Genomic DNA, 14,565 nt, shown 5'->3' on the forward strand with positions numbered 1-14,565 from the left:
AAAACAAGATGATTGGATTAACTTAATACATCTTTTGAAGGCAATATCTTCTTTTTCCAGTCGGAAATGAGCAAACCAAAACAAATATCAGAATACATAAGTGAAACAAAAAAGCGTTCTAATGACAGTGGTATAGCCAGCCCTCCAATTGGGGGGGGGGGGGGGGGCAATGTATTTCTCCCTCCTCTTTGTGCTAAACATATCTTTACTGGCATGCATGCTGAGACTCCACCACCCAAATACAGTGCCCAAGCTGCTCCCCTCCTCCACGCACTGCTTCCTTATGCAGAAGTCGGCAGTGTACCTTCAGCCACTGACGTGGGGAAAATTCTCCCTCCGCTCACTGGTTCATAGCGCAGAGAAGAAAGAGACAGGGAACATGATGATTAGAAAAATAAAATCAACAGACAAAGGTATGAAAAATTTCAGTTTAGTAATTGAAATATATCAGTTTTCAGAATGTACATCTGCTGTCTATATTTTGTACTGTACAGAAGGAAATGCAAGGTGGATGGTTTATGGAACTAATTATGCAATTATAATTTTAATTGATGTGGGGCATGAAACTTTCACAGCATTACCATCACCTTGTAGGACAGAAAGTCGGCAGTGTACCTTCAGCCACTGACGTGGGGAAAATTCTCCCTCCGCTCACTGGTTCATAGCGCAGAGAAGAAAGAGACAGGGAACATGATGATTAGAAAAATAAAATAAAATCAACAGACAAAGGTATGAAAAATTTCAGTTTAGTAATTGAAATATATCAGTTTTCAGAATGTACATCTGCTGTCTATATTTTGTACTGTACAGAAGGAAATGCAAGGTGGATGGTTTATGGAACTAATTATGCAATTATAATTTTAATTGATGTGGGGCATGAAACTTTCACAGCATTACCATCACCTTGTAGGACAGAAAGTCCTACGCCCATTTCGACCCCACTGGTGTGACTCAGGCCCAGATGCACAAAGGTTCCTGTTAAGAATATTACCGATTTGGAAATACAGAGGGATTCCCAAAGAGAATCACATGCAAATGAGCTGCTTGTTGCTTTTGCGACTCAGCTCATTTGCATGCGATAGGGGGGAAGCCAGTCGGCAAGCTGAGCAGGCGCAGAACAGCCGATCGCTAAGTGTGACTGCTCTGCACGTGCTACAGACGGCTGTTGTACATGCAGACAAGATGCGTGTATGAAAGTCAGTGCAGGTTTTTTTTTTTTTTAAACTGCCACAGTCTGCACTCTCCTGCCGGGGAGGGGGGCACCACTCGTTGGCTGATGACGGGAGGGCTGCTAGATCCAGAACCCTCCCCAGTCCCCACCTCCTTTGCAAGGTGAGCTCAGCAGCAATGCCTGGCTGGAAAGGGCTACCAGACAGACAGTGCACCTTTTTTGTTGTTGTGCTCAGGACTGCTGGCATATGGCTACAGGGTAAAGACTTTTCTGCTCTCTCGCTCCCTCTCCCTCCTCCCCTTGCTTTTCTCTCAGGAAGCCTTTGTTGACAAAAGCACTTTACTCTCACGTCTTCTAAAGAAGAGGACCCTGGGGCTCTGAAGTACTAGCAAGAACTTTCAACAGTAAACGTAATGGAAAGCAATGGAAGTAAAACCCGGCTGGCTCAATCCGTCCTCCTTTTTCTGGAGCCATATGGTAACCCTACTTCTGTGGGTCTGCAAATGTGCATTGCTTTCCATGCTGTGTATAGTAAGTTAAGTAGCTCATTATAATACCATCTCGTTAGCTGCTAGCCTGATAAGAAAACAGTCGTGAGAACCCTTTGTGCACGTCCCCTTTCACTGCTTGCTCGCTAAACCGGCTAGAACTGGTATAAAAACCACGTTGCTGGCTCGTTAGGTTTTGAGCCTCAGGTCAGGTGGGGTCACCTCTCACCCGCTCGCACCTTCCAGCCGGACGTTTTTCACAAGAGCTCCTGAGCAGGTTTTCCCAAATCAGCTGCATGCGCGCCGTGTCCCTTTGCTCAGCGCTCCTCCCGGCCGCACAACCCGTGTGTCTTCAGTTCCGGTGACGGCGGTGGCACTGACAGTTCCCCGGCGCTCGCTGGGCACCATGCGCTCCCCGACAGGCTTTTTCTTGATCCTTGGTGCCTCCACTTTCTACCTGTACTTGCTTTCCACCAGTCTCCGACCGACGAGGGGACGGACTGCTACTGTCAGCCACCTGCAACCCGGAGAGGAGCATGAGGAAGGCAGGTGAGAAGAGGGTCCGCTTTCCGTGAGGGATCGAGACTGATAAGAATGGGAATGTGTTAATAAACAATAACAGCATGAATACTCAGCAGTAATACTAATGTACTTTAAAGCTGATAAATTGAACATTTGAGTAGTACTCTAGTTGGGAAACTGATCTTTGTATAGAATTTTAGTGGTCACATCATGGCAAATGATAATAGCTCTGCAAAGCATTGGGGGAAGGAATATTTTAGTAATCTTCCTTTATATTTACTACTTTGTATTATTATTATTTATTATGAGTAGTACTACTAGCACTTGCAGGTGTATATACTCAGCGCTTTATCACTAACATCCAATCGAGGATTCATCCGATTCGCCTTTTACCTTGTTCCTTTCTCTGATTTCACTTTGCGAGAGGGAAATAGGCAAAAGACGGATCCTCCGATTCAGTACCTTTCGAGGGTCTCCTCTCTTTGCATTTAAATAATAGAGGGTCCTCTTAACTGAGGTCAGAGCCCGGTTGCGGCGCTCGGACCGGGGAAGAGCAGGAGGGTCACTGGCGGTGGAGACTATCGAGGGAAATAGTAGTAGGTGGGAGCTCTGTTTGATTGGCTTATTCCCTGTGTTGGGTTAGATCCATGGTTAGTATGTGCATTAAGCTAATGAGCGTGGGGATGATATGGCTAAAAATAAGGTTTCCCTGCATGTGATACTTTTTGTTGGCGTGTGCAATCCGTAAACATGTCGAATTGAATATTCTGAGCTAAATTTAGCTCCAGCAAGTGTGGCTGAAATCAGATAGTAATGATGGTGGAGCTTTTACAGATAGACAACTGACGCCGTGGTGGTCTGCCAGCTGTAGACACCTCTTGATAGAAGCTTGTTTCTTTACCATTTTAAAGTTGTTGGGTTGTTTTTTTCTTCTTCTTTTAAGGAATATGTTAAGTAGAGAGGTGTGGTAGCGGTGTTAGTCCACTTTTAGAGGTAATCAATAGAAATCAAACAAAATAAAACATGGAAAAGAAAATAAGATACCTTTTTTTATTGGACATAACTTAATACATTTCTTGATTAGCTTTCGAAGGTTGCCCATCTTTGTCAGATCGGAAATAAGCAAATGTGGAAGATGACAGAATATATGTGAAACACCCAAGCATTTCCTTGACAGTCTAACAGGGTGGGGGTGGGTAGGAGGTATGCATGGGAACATCAAAGCATTTCATTGATAGTCTAACAGGATGGGTGTGGGTAGGTAGGTGAGAGGAGGGTGATAAGCAGAGAAATACAATTTTATGGTTTATAATGGGCTAGAAAACCCAGATCCTTGTTAAGTCCTGTCTGTTGGGTGTCAAAATATTCAATCATTCTGACTTCAAAGGTCTTACGTTCCTGTATTGTTTTTAAAGTTACCTTTCAGGATTCTTACTATGAAATCACTGGTACAGTGTTCTGGTCTGGTAAAGTGGTGCCCCATAGGGGTAGGAACCCGGCTAGCACCAGCATTCTTCATGTTATGTCTATGTAAATTAAATCTTGTCTTAAGCATCTGGCCTGTTTCTCCAATATAGCATCCTTTGTTACATTTTTTACACTGAATGATATATACCACGTTGGAAGATGAGCATGTGAAAGATTCCTTTATGTTGAATATTTTTCCTTTGTGAATGACTGTGGGGTCCTGTGAAATGTTTTGGCATAGCTTGCAGCTGGGTATATTGCAGGGATGTGTGCCCTTCTCTTCTTTTTCAGTCTGTGTTGGGAGTTTACTTCTGAATATGTTAGATGCCAGCAGTCCTTGAAGGCACTGAATTAGTTCAGATGTATATGTTGGGCCTGGAAATAAAAGCTGTGAGATATAAACAGAGCTCAGTTTCAAGTGCAGTCGATCTGCCGTTTACTTACTGGTTCCACTCGGTTTAGTGCTTGTTAAAGATTGTAGATCGACTGCACTTGAAACCGAGGTGGTTCTCTGTGTATTGAATTCACAGTATTTGTACAACTGGCATAATACGGGTGTACCTTTACCTTGAAGGAAGAGGAGAATTCTGTTAAATCATACATTCACTTGAAGCCAGAGAGTCATAGAGTCCAACACTTATTGTACTTGCAGTATACGGTCGTCTCAACCGCTCACGCTGCTCCTTTCATACAGAACTGCGTTGCTCCAAATACCTGTATGAGTTAACCGAAGAGGGGTATTTAAGTGTGTAGCTGGTAGCCTGGAACACACGTTTATGGATATTGTGTCCAGAATAATAGAAGGTTTTTGCCAATGATAAGGAACAGATCATTTGACCAATACTCAGGTCATTTTCGATAGCTATTGGCTCATTAGACCTTCGGGTCTGGAGAGCCTTGAGGCTTTTCCTTCTTTTAAAGGACAAATGTATACTTAACTCCAGTCATCATTTTTATGTGTGGATCTTTCAGTGTAAGTTACTGTAGAGTTATTTAGATTCCACCACCACTACTTTAATTATATAGAGGCTTTGGCAATGTTTACTGTGGAGTTGGGTGCTTAATCTCCATCCAGCAAGGACTGATTTCTCTAATGGCTGCTGAAAGTGTTTTGTGCCTTTGGTTTCAGCCGCCTACACTCGTATTCTATTCAGAAACATAGGCATCTACTTTTCTGTATAGTGTAGGCTTTGGATAAATGCATTTCATACAGAATTACTATCTTTTTGGGTTAATTTATGTGCCTATATGTATATTATATAAACTATATACATAAATGCAAACCCTATCCCATGACATCTCCAGATAGCATTACTGACTCATCAGTTGGCCAAAGATATTACAATAATGGGCCAATCACATTTGTTTGTTCTTTCCCAGCGAGTTCATCAGATTCTGTCTCCCTCCCTCTTTCCCCTTTCTTCTTAGGGAACTGAAATTTCCTGCCGACCTGGATGAACTGCAGGAGCTGGCAGAATATCTGCAGTTTTACAAGCGAGAGCATCCGAGTTATGTCCTGCTGCTGTTCTGCAGTGCTTATCTGTACAAGCAGTGCTTCGCTATCCCAGGCTCCAGCTTTCTGGTAAGCATTGCTTTTCCAAGATCCAACCTGATCCTGCCGTTAAACAGCCCTGAACCATGCCCAGGCATGAGCTCTCCTCTACTGTGGCTCCTCTTGTCTTTCTTGGCATTTGTTATAGAGAGTAGACACTAATGTTAGTATTTTACTTAATGTGGAAATACTGCAAAGCTGTATATAATTCTAAATAAGCCTCTCAAAGTCTTTGAGTAGAAATGCTGTATACCTTAGCTTTCACACCAGCAAGCGATTAAAAAAAAGAAAATTCTAAGTGTTCTCTTTCACACAAATTGCGGTCTTCTCAGGAAGGACTCCTTAAACAACCACAGCCATTTTAGAGCAGGATTGGGTTGTAGCGGCAGAGCAATCCCAGGAGTAGGTTAGTTGGCTTTCTTGAAGTATATGAAGGAGGTACATTAGCAGAGATCTGGACAGCCTGATACTAGAATGGAAAGAAAATGAGAAGAGACGCATTGCTGTCCTCCTGGTGTAGATCCCTTACTGAAATATGTCCTTCTGTTGTTTCTTCAGAATATTCTGGCTGGAGCTTTGTTCGGCCCGTGGTTGGGGTTACTTCTGTGCTGTTCATTAACCTCCATTGGTGCAACCTGCTGTTACTTGATCTCCAGTGCCTTTGGGAAGCAGTTCGTAGTCCAGTATTTTCCTGAGAAGGTAGCCATGCTTCAAGCAAAGGTAACGAGCAAACTGCTGATCTAACACCTGCTCCACTAGGACTGAATTCAGCCATTTTGTAAAGAGTGAATTTGTTCTGTATTGGCTGTTTATACAATTCCATTGCTTTACCAGTTGGCCCAGAATGTGAGTTGCTGGAGAGGGGAGTGTAATCAGTCTTATTTAAAATAAAAGAAGCCTTTGTACTCTGCTGCTTATCTTTTCTAAAGCTCTACTGGATTACACAGCACTGTACACAGACATGAGAGAGACAGTACCTGGTACAGCATGGGCAGATCTGAAAGTAATGGGAGGGGAGGGGGCGGGGGGGGGGGGAAGGTCAGTCCAGGCAGAAACTGTGGCGGCTTAATTAATCCTTACTAGAGAAAGAAGAATATAGTCAGAAGGTTCTACTGGAGAGTATTTTAAGAATAATGATAACTGGGAAGTATCTAAGGTCACCTTGTAGGAAGGTTTTAAGGCTTTATTACTATTGGTACACACTAAAAGCAGAAAGAATAAGCAGAACCAAATCTTAGGAGATGCTTAGTAGAGGTCGAAAGTATATATAAAAGAACAGGAGTGACTGAGACCCACAGGGAATTGCAAACTGTGTGGAGAGCATTGCAAGAGTCGGAGCAGAATACCTTTCACCTTGACTTGGTCAAACAAGAGAACAAGGCTAGCAAATAAATTTAAAGCGACGAGGCAAGATGCTATAATATTGAAAATTAAAACTTCTACAGAGAATATTTGTGAGACAGATACTGAAATCCCAAAAATGTTTTCAGGATTTTTATCATCCCTTATATATGGGAAATACTATATCATCCACACAAATTCAGGATTATTTTCAAGGGGTAACTTTGCTACTTGGTCTCAGGAGGAGGCTATTATTTTACATAGAGAAATTCAGGTGAGGGAGGTAGAGCAGGCCATTAAAGAATTTAAAAAAAAAAAAGGGAAATCCCCAGGGCTAGTTGGTTACACGGCAAAATAGTGTAAGAAGTATGCAGTAGTCCTAGCCCCCAAATTGACTGAGGTGTTTAATTCCATGTTATAGACAGAGGACCTGTGGAACAATATGAAAACTGCTGGGATTGTAGTCTTGCCAAAACCAGGACAGCTCAGCAGAACAAACAGCAGACCAACAAAAATAGAAGTTCAAAGCAAGAACTTTAATTCAAACAATCACACATGCCTGACATGGCCACGTTTCGCAGGAAGGCTGCGTCAGAGGTACAACCAGAGAGGTAAATGGAGAATGCACACCTCTCTAGAGTAACAACTAGAATTAGCCTTACTGCAAGGCTAATTTATCTTCATTGTTACTGTAGAGTGAAGTGTTTCCGTCCTAAAATCTAGACATCAAATATCAGCTTCTCTCTCTAAGCTTATACATGAGGACTAGGCGAATAATGCCAGGCAGGTATGGAGGGTATAACATCCAGTGGATCCTGAGCTTGACATGGCAGCATAGGATCCCAACTGTGCTATTAACAGTGGACGCCAAAAAGGCTTTTGATCATGTGCACTGGGATTTTATGTTTGCTATGTTACAAAATATGGGTATTTGTATGTGGTTTCTTTTTTATTTAAGCAGTCTATAAATGTAAAATAAATAATAAACTTCTGTTGGAGGATTAGGGTGACATATATGACACCCAGAACCTGCATTCGGGTGAATGGAGGTTATTTAAGGTTGAGTTGGGGCTTGCAGCTGGGATGCCTCATGTCACCTGTGATGTTTGTGCTCATGCTGGAGCCATTGGCAGCTAGAATAAGGGCACAGTGGGATATTATGAATTTAATTATGTCCGAAACATTTAAGATGGTCTTAAATGCAGATTATATTATGTTCACTGTATCCCATCTGTGCGTGACACTTCCTAGTTTAGTGCAGGAGCTGAAATTATATAGTGCAGTGTCGCTGGTTTTAAATTATGTGAAGACGGAGGTAGTACAAGTGTACCTCCCTCCCGGGAAAGCAAGCCTGAAAGAGCATTTTTCTTTCAGATGGGCATGGGAGAGTGTAAAATGCCTTGGAGTCCAAATCATAGCAGAGTATACTGCACTCTATATGTATAATTACGGGAAGCTCCTTGGGAAAGTTGATAACTTGGATCAATAGCTAGCATTAAAATGAATGTGCTTCCTAGATTATTGTATATGTTTCTCTGACAGTGAGTGTCCTGGACAAAATACTTTGGAGATAGCAACAGAAAATTTTTAATTTCATTTGGAAGAGAAAACCACCTAGGATAGCTCAGACAGTGCTATATAAAGGGAAGCTGCAGGGGGGAATGGGAGTACCTAATTTAACAGAGTATTTTTGGGTGGCTCAACTACGAGTAATGTTTAAATGGCGCCCAAGACCTTCCATGAAAAGTTGGGTTAAATTGGAGCACAGCATGGTGGGGGGTAACTTCTCTATGGATAAGGTGTTGGCTTCCTAGAGGAAGCAGTATAGTTGTGAATCATAATAATCCATATATGCAGTTAACCATTATGATTTGGGATAAAGTGAGGAAACAGTTGCTTTGTGAGAGGGTCTATTCCGTGCATATGGGTATTGGATACAACAGAGAATTCCCTCCAGTTTGGGAACACACAGTCTATAAGAGGAGGTGGGAAAAGCAAGGTTTAGTTAGGCTAGGGCAATTTGTCACATTGGGGTGGCATCTCATGAGGAACTGAAGGCATGGTTCCAGTTGGAAAACAGGGACTTTCATTATTATTTGCAAGTCAGGAGAGTATGACCCTCCCTCCTTTTGAAAAATTTTGGACTACATTTAAAGGGGGTAAGGAGGGGGCTTAACAGGTCGTCTATATGCTATGTTTCTTGACACCAAAGGATATGGTGGAGCTTTCCGAAAGGGCTGGGGAAATAGACATTGGTTGGGTTATCATGCAGGGGGAACAGGCTCTGATTTTTAAGAGTGTTAAAGTGTCCTGGGTATCAGCACAACTACAGGAGATGGGGTATGGGGTCTTGTATGTATGTTACCCCACAGAAACTGGTTCAGTGGTATCAGCAGGGGGATGGGTTATTTTGGCAAAAGTTGGCAGGAAGGGTAGTTTTAACTATTTATGGTGGGAATGTAGTGAAAGGCTTTCTGGGGAAAAGTGGCAAACTTAAAGCTGGTTTGCAAAGAGGAATTACCTCACTCCACAATTGTGTTTATTGAATGTACTGGAATTGGGGCCTACTATTCCATTTGATTTGTATGGTTAGCTCTGTTGGCAACGAAATGCCGTATGGCAAAACAGTGGAAAGGATTATCAATGCCAACATGTGAGGCATGGTTAAGAAACTGGTGGATGGACAACATCAGAAGTTCTGGGATCCTTTTATTAAGTGGTATCATCATCATTATGAACATTAATATAAATGTATCTATGATCCACCATGGTAGTGACAATTAACCACTAGGCAAACCACACACCTGGACCTGTGGGAAAAGGGGGATTGTGGGGTGGGGGGTGGGGGGGTTTAAGGGTTATAATGGGGAGGGTGGGATATTTCAGTTCCAAATGTGATAGCGTAATAAATTGTTGTGTAGCAAGGGCAAGCTTCTTGTTGTTATAACATCTGGTTTTGCTTCTTGTCCATTTCTTTCTTTCTTATTTTAATTTTTTGAGATGTTCTTAGGAGTAAAGGACTGGTTACTGCCCTAAGTTGTGCACTTGAAAATAATAATTTTAAAAAAATTAAAGTTTAGTGCATCTGCTTGCTAAAGAAGGACTTGTCAGATGAAAATGGGCATACTCAATCTAGCTTGATATACTCTCCTCCATGCACTAAGACCTAAAATTTAATAGTGGGCCACAAAAAAACACATTAGAGTTAAAGGATGGAGCAGATATGCCAAAGATAACACTAAAAGTTTCAACAAAGGTTAACACATGGCAAATAGTGTTGAAACAGCATTGTATGCTTCACAATAGGGGACAGGTTGTTTTTTCTTTTTTTTTTTTTTTTTTTTCCAAACTATATAGGACAAAGATTACCCTTACTTTGTGGGTTTTGTCCTGAGTCTCAAAATGAAGATATTACATACATACTTTTGCTTTGAATCTTGCTGTGGGTGCAAAGTTTGCACATTCTCATGCACCTGCTTTTTCTCTGGTTAGAATTTTCCTGGAAAAGTACGCATGAAGGTTTGAATCTGTGCATGTGCTTTCCCTGACCTAAAAACTCCTCTTCTGGGGGAAAACCACCTCGCAGTGTGCCTAAAACTATGCACACAGTTAATATGCAAGCTAGTCACTTTGGAGGAGGGCAGTTTTCAGGCAGCTGAGTAATGCAAGTAAAATAACTTTTACCAATTTAAATCACTTTGAAAATTGACTGTGTGATGTTTTTGCCATCCTTAGTGAAGGGCAGTTAAACAAGTTAGTATGACATGATTATTGTTGTTCTTGATATGGTAATTAGTCCAAAGACTATTGCAGACATTCTGAATCTTGACCCAGACTAGCTATTTGGGCATTGAGGGCTTTTTTGAGGCTAATTAATATTTTTGCTTGACTGTTGGGCTATTTCCTGAGAGCTTTCAGGCCCTCCCAGACTGTCATCCTGCTTTTGCAACCTCCGCCAGGACTGCATCTGCAATTCTCCTACCCCCGTTGCCTGCACAGGACACCAGCAGGACAAAGACCTATCGTGGTCCCACACCTACAGGGCACTGCTAGAGAAGGAATGGTCAGCTTCTGGAGATGATTCCCCCCCCCCCCCCCCAGTATCAGTGGGATGAATTTGCTGGGATTGGCCAAATCAATTGCTCTTGCCTAACATGCCTGGTTGGATTTTGGGTGAAAATATGGGTCAGTCATCATAGGCTCCAAGTTGACATAATTTGTTCCCTGTCGTAATTCCCTTGCCCTTTCCTTTTCTTCTCTGTATCCTTTACCCCCCCCCCCTTCTCGGCAATAATCATAGGTACCTACTTTTGGTCTGGTTTTCCCTCTCCTGCAAATCTTTCTTGTCTCTCTGAGTTGGTGGTCTTCATCTTCTTCCCTCATCACTAACAACCCGTTTCATATGCCAGGTTTACTTTTTATACTGCTTAGCAGCAAGACAACTGACCTGTGAGGAAAAGATGATTGTGCACACTCAGCACAATGCACATTAAATATATGTAGTGCCTTCACTCGACAGCAGTTGGAATAGAGTGTGGGAACCTTGTGCTTTTAGGGTTAGTAAGTACTTTAATAACTTGCATGGACTGCACTGTTGATATTTTTAGCACCTGCGCTAAGAAAAATGACAGGTTGATGGGAATCTACTAGAGAGAAGGCATTCTTCTGGGTGGTCTCTTTCTTATGGAATCAGTTACCTGTTGATATAAGGGCAGAAAGTTTGCTAAAAAAATTCAAGACTTTGGTAGAAACTCATTATTTTACGCTAGAATTTTGGCTAGAAGAGTAGGACGATTGTTAATCTTTTGACTCCGGCTCCTCAATACTGCAGATGTGTTTTTTAAAAAAGATTTGGGAGGTTTTACAGGGGGTTTTCTGATAGGTATTGAGTCTGCGTCTTTCTGTTTATAATTATTGGTGTTCTTTTCTTTATTGTTTTTATTACAGTAAATCGATTTGCTATGTCCTATGTTTAGTGATATAGCACATTTTAAATAAACTGTAAAAGGACATGTGCGGTTGGTGGTGGGGCACCAACTGCTTATGTGCTATTAAAATCTATGGCATTTAGGAGCATAGTTAGAAATGTGAGCTACTGTTCAGACAAGCTGTTTTACCACAGGCCCCATTTTATGCAATGACAACTAGTATCCCTCATCTTAATGGTAGCCCATATTGATGACTTCCCCCTTTAAATGTTTAACTAATAGTTATCTGTCTAAAATGGGGATGGGATTTGACAGGGAATTATCCACTCAGTGGTAAAATTCAGCAACTAAACCCCAGATTCTATATACGACGCGTGGATTTGCATGCCAAAATTTGGGCACACTTCTGAGGTGCACATGCAGATTAATTGGCTAATGAGCCAATTAATGTCTAATTATGTACTAACAATTATTGAATTTAACTTGCACCCGTTAAAATTTGCGCGTGCATCTGGTTCACTGTTCCCTGTAAGCTGAGCTGGAGTCCTCTAATTGCGCTGCTGCCTGTGGGGGGTGGTGCTTCAATATTGTGTTTTCAATCACTAGGGACAGGCAGGTTGCCTGTCCCTCACTACTGAAAATATAATAGTGAAGCGTCACCCCCCCCCCCCCCCCCCACTGGCAGGACTATAGCTGGAGGACTCCCACTCAGAGGGTACAGTGATCTGGCTGTGTGCTATTCTATAAGGCATGGCGCCTATCTCAAGGGGGCATGGCCTTAAGTGTGTCATGGGCATTCCGAAAAGTTGCGTTTGTAGGTACAGATCACTGCTTCAGCATGCCTAATTTGGGCACCAGCATTTATACCAGGTTTCAGCAGGCGGGAACTGGCACTAAGCACAATTCTATAAAAGGCTGATTTTTTTTAAAATTTCTTTTCTGGCACCAAATTTGTAGAATCCCCCACACCTCCATGACGTATAAATTGTGCCTATAACTAGAAATGCATAAATTACTGTCATGCAGGATACGTGCAGAAATCGCCACCTGCGCAGAATTGTGCACTTCCTATGCCCTCATCGCTCACCGTTTTTGTTTTTGTGGCTCCCTCTCTCTGGAATGTCCTTTCTTTATGTCTACAACAAGAAATTTCTTCACTGCGATTTTGAAAAGGTTCGACGATGGTTTTCGTTGAACAGGCATTTTCCAAGTTGGGAGTGGGGGGTTGGGGTCCTGGTTGGAGACTGGAGGTACAATATAACTTAACCTGTTTGTTAAGGGGTATAGTTATCAATATGGGTTACTGTCAAGACGGGTTATTTTAGCACAGGTCCCGTTTTATGCAATGAGACCTAGTTACCAATAGCTGGGGTTAACAGTAGTCCATGTTGATAACTCCCCCTCTGAATGCTGTTCTGTTAATCCTTGCATAGGAACATATGTAAGTATTGGATTGGCCACATGATGATTGAATATTTCCGCTAAGGTTGGAAGTTGCTACCAGATATAGCTATAGCTATGTGTATAGTTGGCCATTGAAGCGCACATTCTACTCTGTGGAGTGGAGTAGTCATCTGATGGTTAGCGCAGTCGCCAGGGGAAGTGGGTTTGATTCGCACTGCAGCTCCTTGTGACTCTGAGCACATCATTTAACCCTCCATTGCTCCAGGTATAAAATAAGTACCTGTATAGATTGAGTAGTGAGACTGTATTTGTCTCTACACTCTTGGCTTCCTCACATACTATCATTGTTTAATTAGCTTGACAGCATTCTTTTGGTCACCATATATTTCTATTTATTATTCTTTGGAATCATTATCCTTTTTTGGCTATAATATCTTGAGATATTACTACACATATTTTATTAGTATTTTCAGGTTTGTCTTTGTAACAATTGCTTTTTGTGTGACTGTGGAGACATTCAGAATGAGGCTTTGTTACTTAGCACTCCCAAAGCACGGGCACCTCAATTTCCTGTGCTGACTTGCTAAGACACTGGTGTTTTGAGCTACATATCTAAAGGTATTGGAATTCATAACCATCTCTTACTCCACTGTATTTTTTATCATTGATTATACAGTCATCGTGTGTCGTCTAGAGCCAGTTGTGTTTCATTTAACTTAAATTAAATCGCAATAAAATATGAATCATCTTGCTGAAGTTTGAGTGATTGGGCTTCAGCAGTTTTGCCGCTTGCTACAAATGCTTTTTATTGCTTACTTTATATCTTTTATGAAGGATGTAATATATTTTCATAATAATTATGATGTGTTTTTTTTATAGTCCTTTAAGGGTTTTGAGGTTACTCTGTTTCATGGTTGACTGTGCCCATAAACATGCAGTTCATATCAGTTTGGTTTTTTTGTGCTAGGTTTTTAATGCAGTCCTGAATATTTTTTTTGTTAAATTTTAACAATCATATTCATTTATGAATGATATTACACAAATCATGCAATATTACATAGAGAAAAAAAACAAAATCACAAGATCATTTTACTATCGACCACAAGTTTTAGGTAAATGATCCAAGATTAGGAAAAAGAAAAAGGCTTATTAATTATTGAGCCTGCAAAATGGTGGGATAATGTGGGGTACAAATGCAATAAATAATAATAAATCATACAATCAAGAAATACATCGTGCCCGAGGGGTTTTCTCTAAGCTGCTATACAGTGTTACATTATGGGCCTAGACTCGCACAGAAATGTCTTCTCTGCTTATTAAAAAATCTTCCAATTGTTTTGGGTCAAAGAACGGATATTGCTTTGTCTGAAATATTATTTTACAAATACACGGAAATATCAAAAGAAAAATTGCTCCCAGTGTAATTACTCTAGGTCGCAATGAAAGAAATATTTTGCGTCTCTGTTGTGTTTCCCTGGATAAGTCCGGAAATACTCTTATTTTTTAATCCAAAAACATAGAATCTAAATGTCTCAAGGATAATTTGAGTACTGCATCTCTGTCCAACTCCAATGCGAAGGTTACTAGTAAAGTAGTTCTTTGCGTTATCACTTCTAGTGACGATTCTAGGAAGGCTGTCAAATTCATTGCTCCTTGAGGGTTTAAATTATCTGGTGCTTTACCAGTAATTTG

At 41.3% G+C, this 14,565-nt stretch overlaps 1 protein-coding gene across 2 annotated transcripts in view; it reads left to right on the plus strand.

Annotated features, from left to right (window-relative positions):
* Positions 1-1,736: 1,736 nt before the first annotated feature.
* TMEM41A (transmembrane protein 41A) overlaps positions 1,737-14,565 on the plus strand; it is a 35,899-nt gene continuing 23,070 nt past the window's right edge. For both annotated transcript variants that reach the window (XR_003942852.1, XM_030209873.1), the window contains exons 1-3: positions 1,737-2,208; positions 5,077-5,230; positions 5,759-5,920. Coding sequence is in view for 1 of the 2 variants with exons in the window: in XM_030209873.1 (XP_030065733.1) it covers positions 2,066-2,208; positions 5,077-5,230; positions 5,759-5,920 (459 nt within the window). In the remaining variant the exon portion in view is untranslated. The remainder of the gene's footprint in view (positions 2,209-5,076; positions 5,231-5,758; positions 5,921-14,565) is intronic.

This window comes from Microcaecilia unicolor, chromosome 7 (genome assembly GCF_901765095.1).
Source record: "Microcaecilia unicolor chromosome 7, aMicUni1.1, whole genome shotgun sequence".
NCBI classification, from domain to species: domain Eukaryota; kingdom Metazoa; phylum Chordata; class Amphibia; order Gymnophiona; family Siphonopidae; genus Microcaecilia; species Microcaecilia unicolor.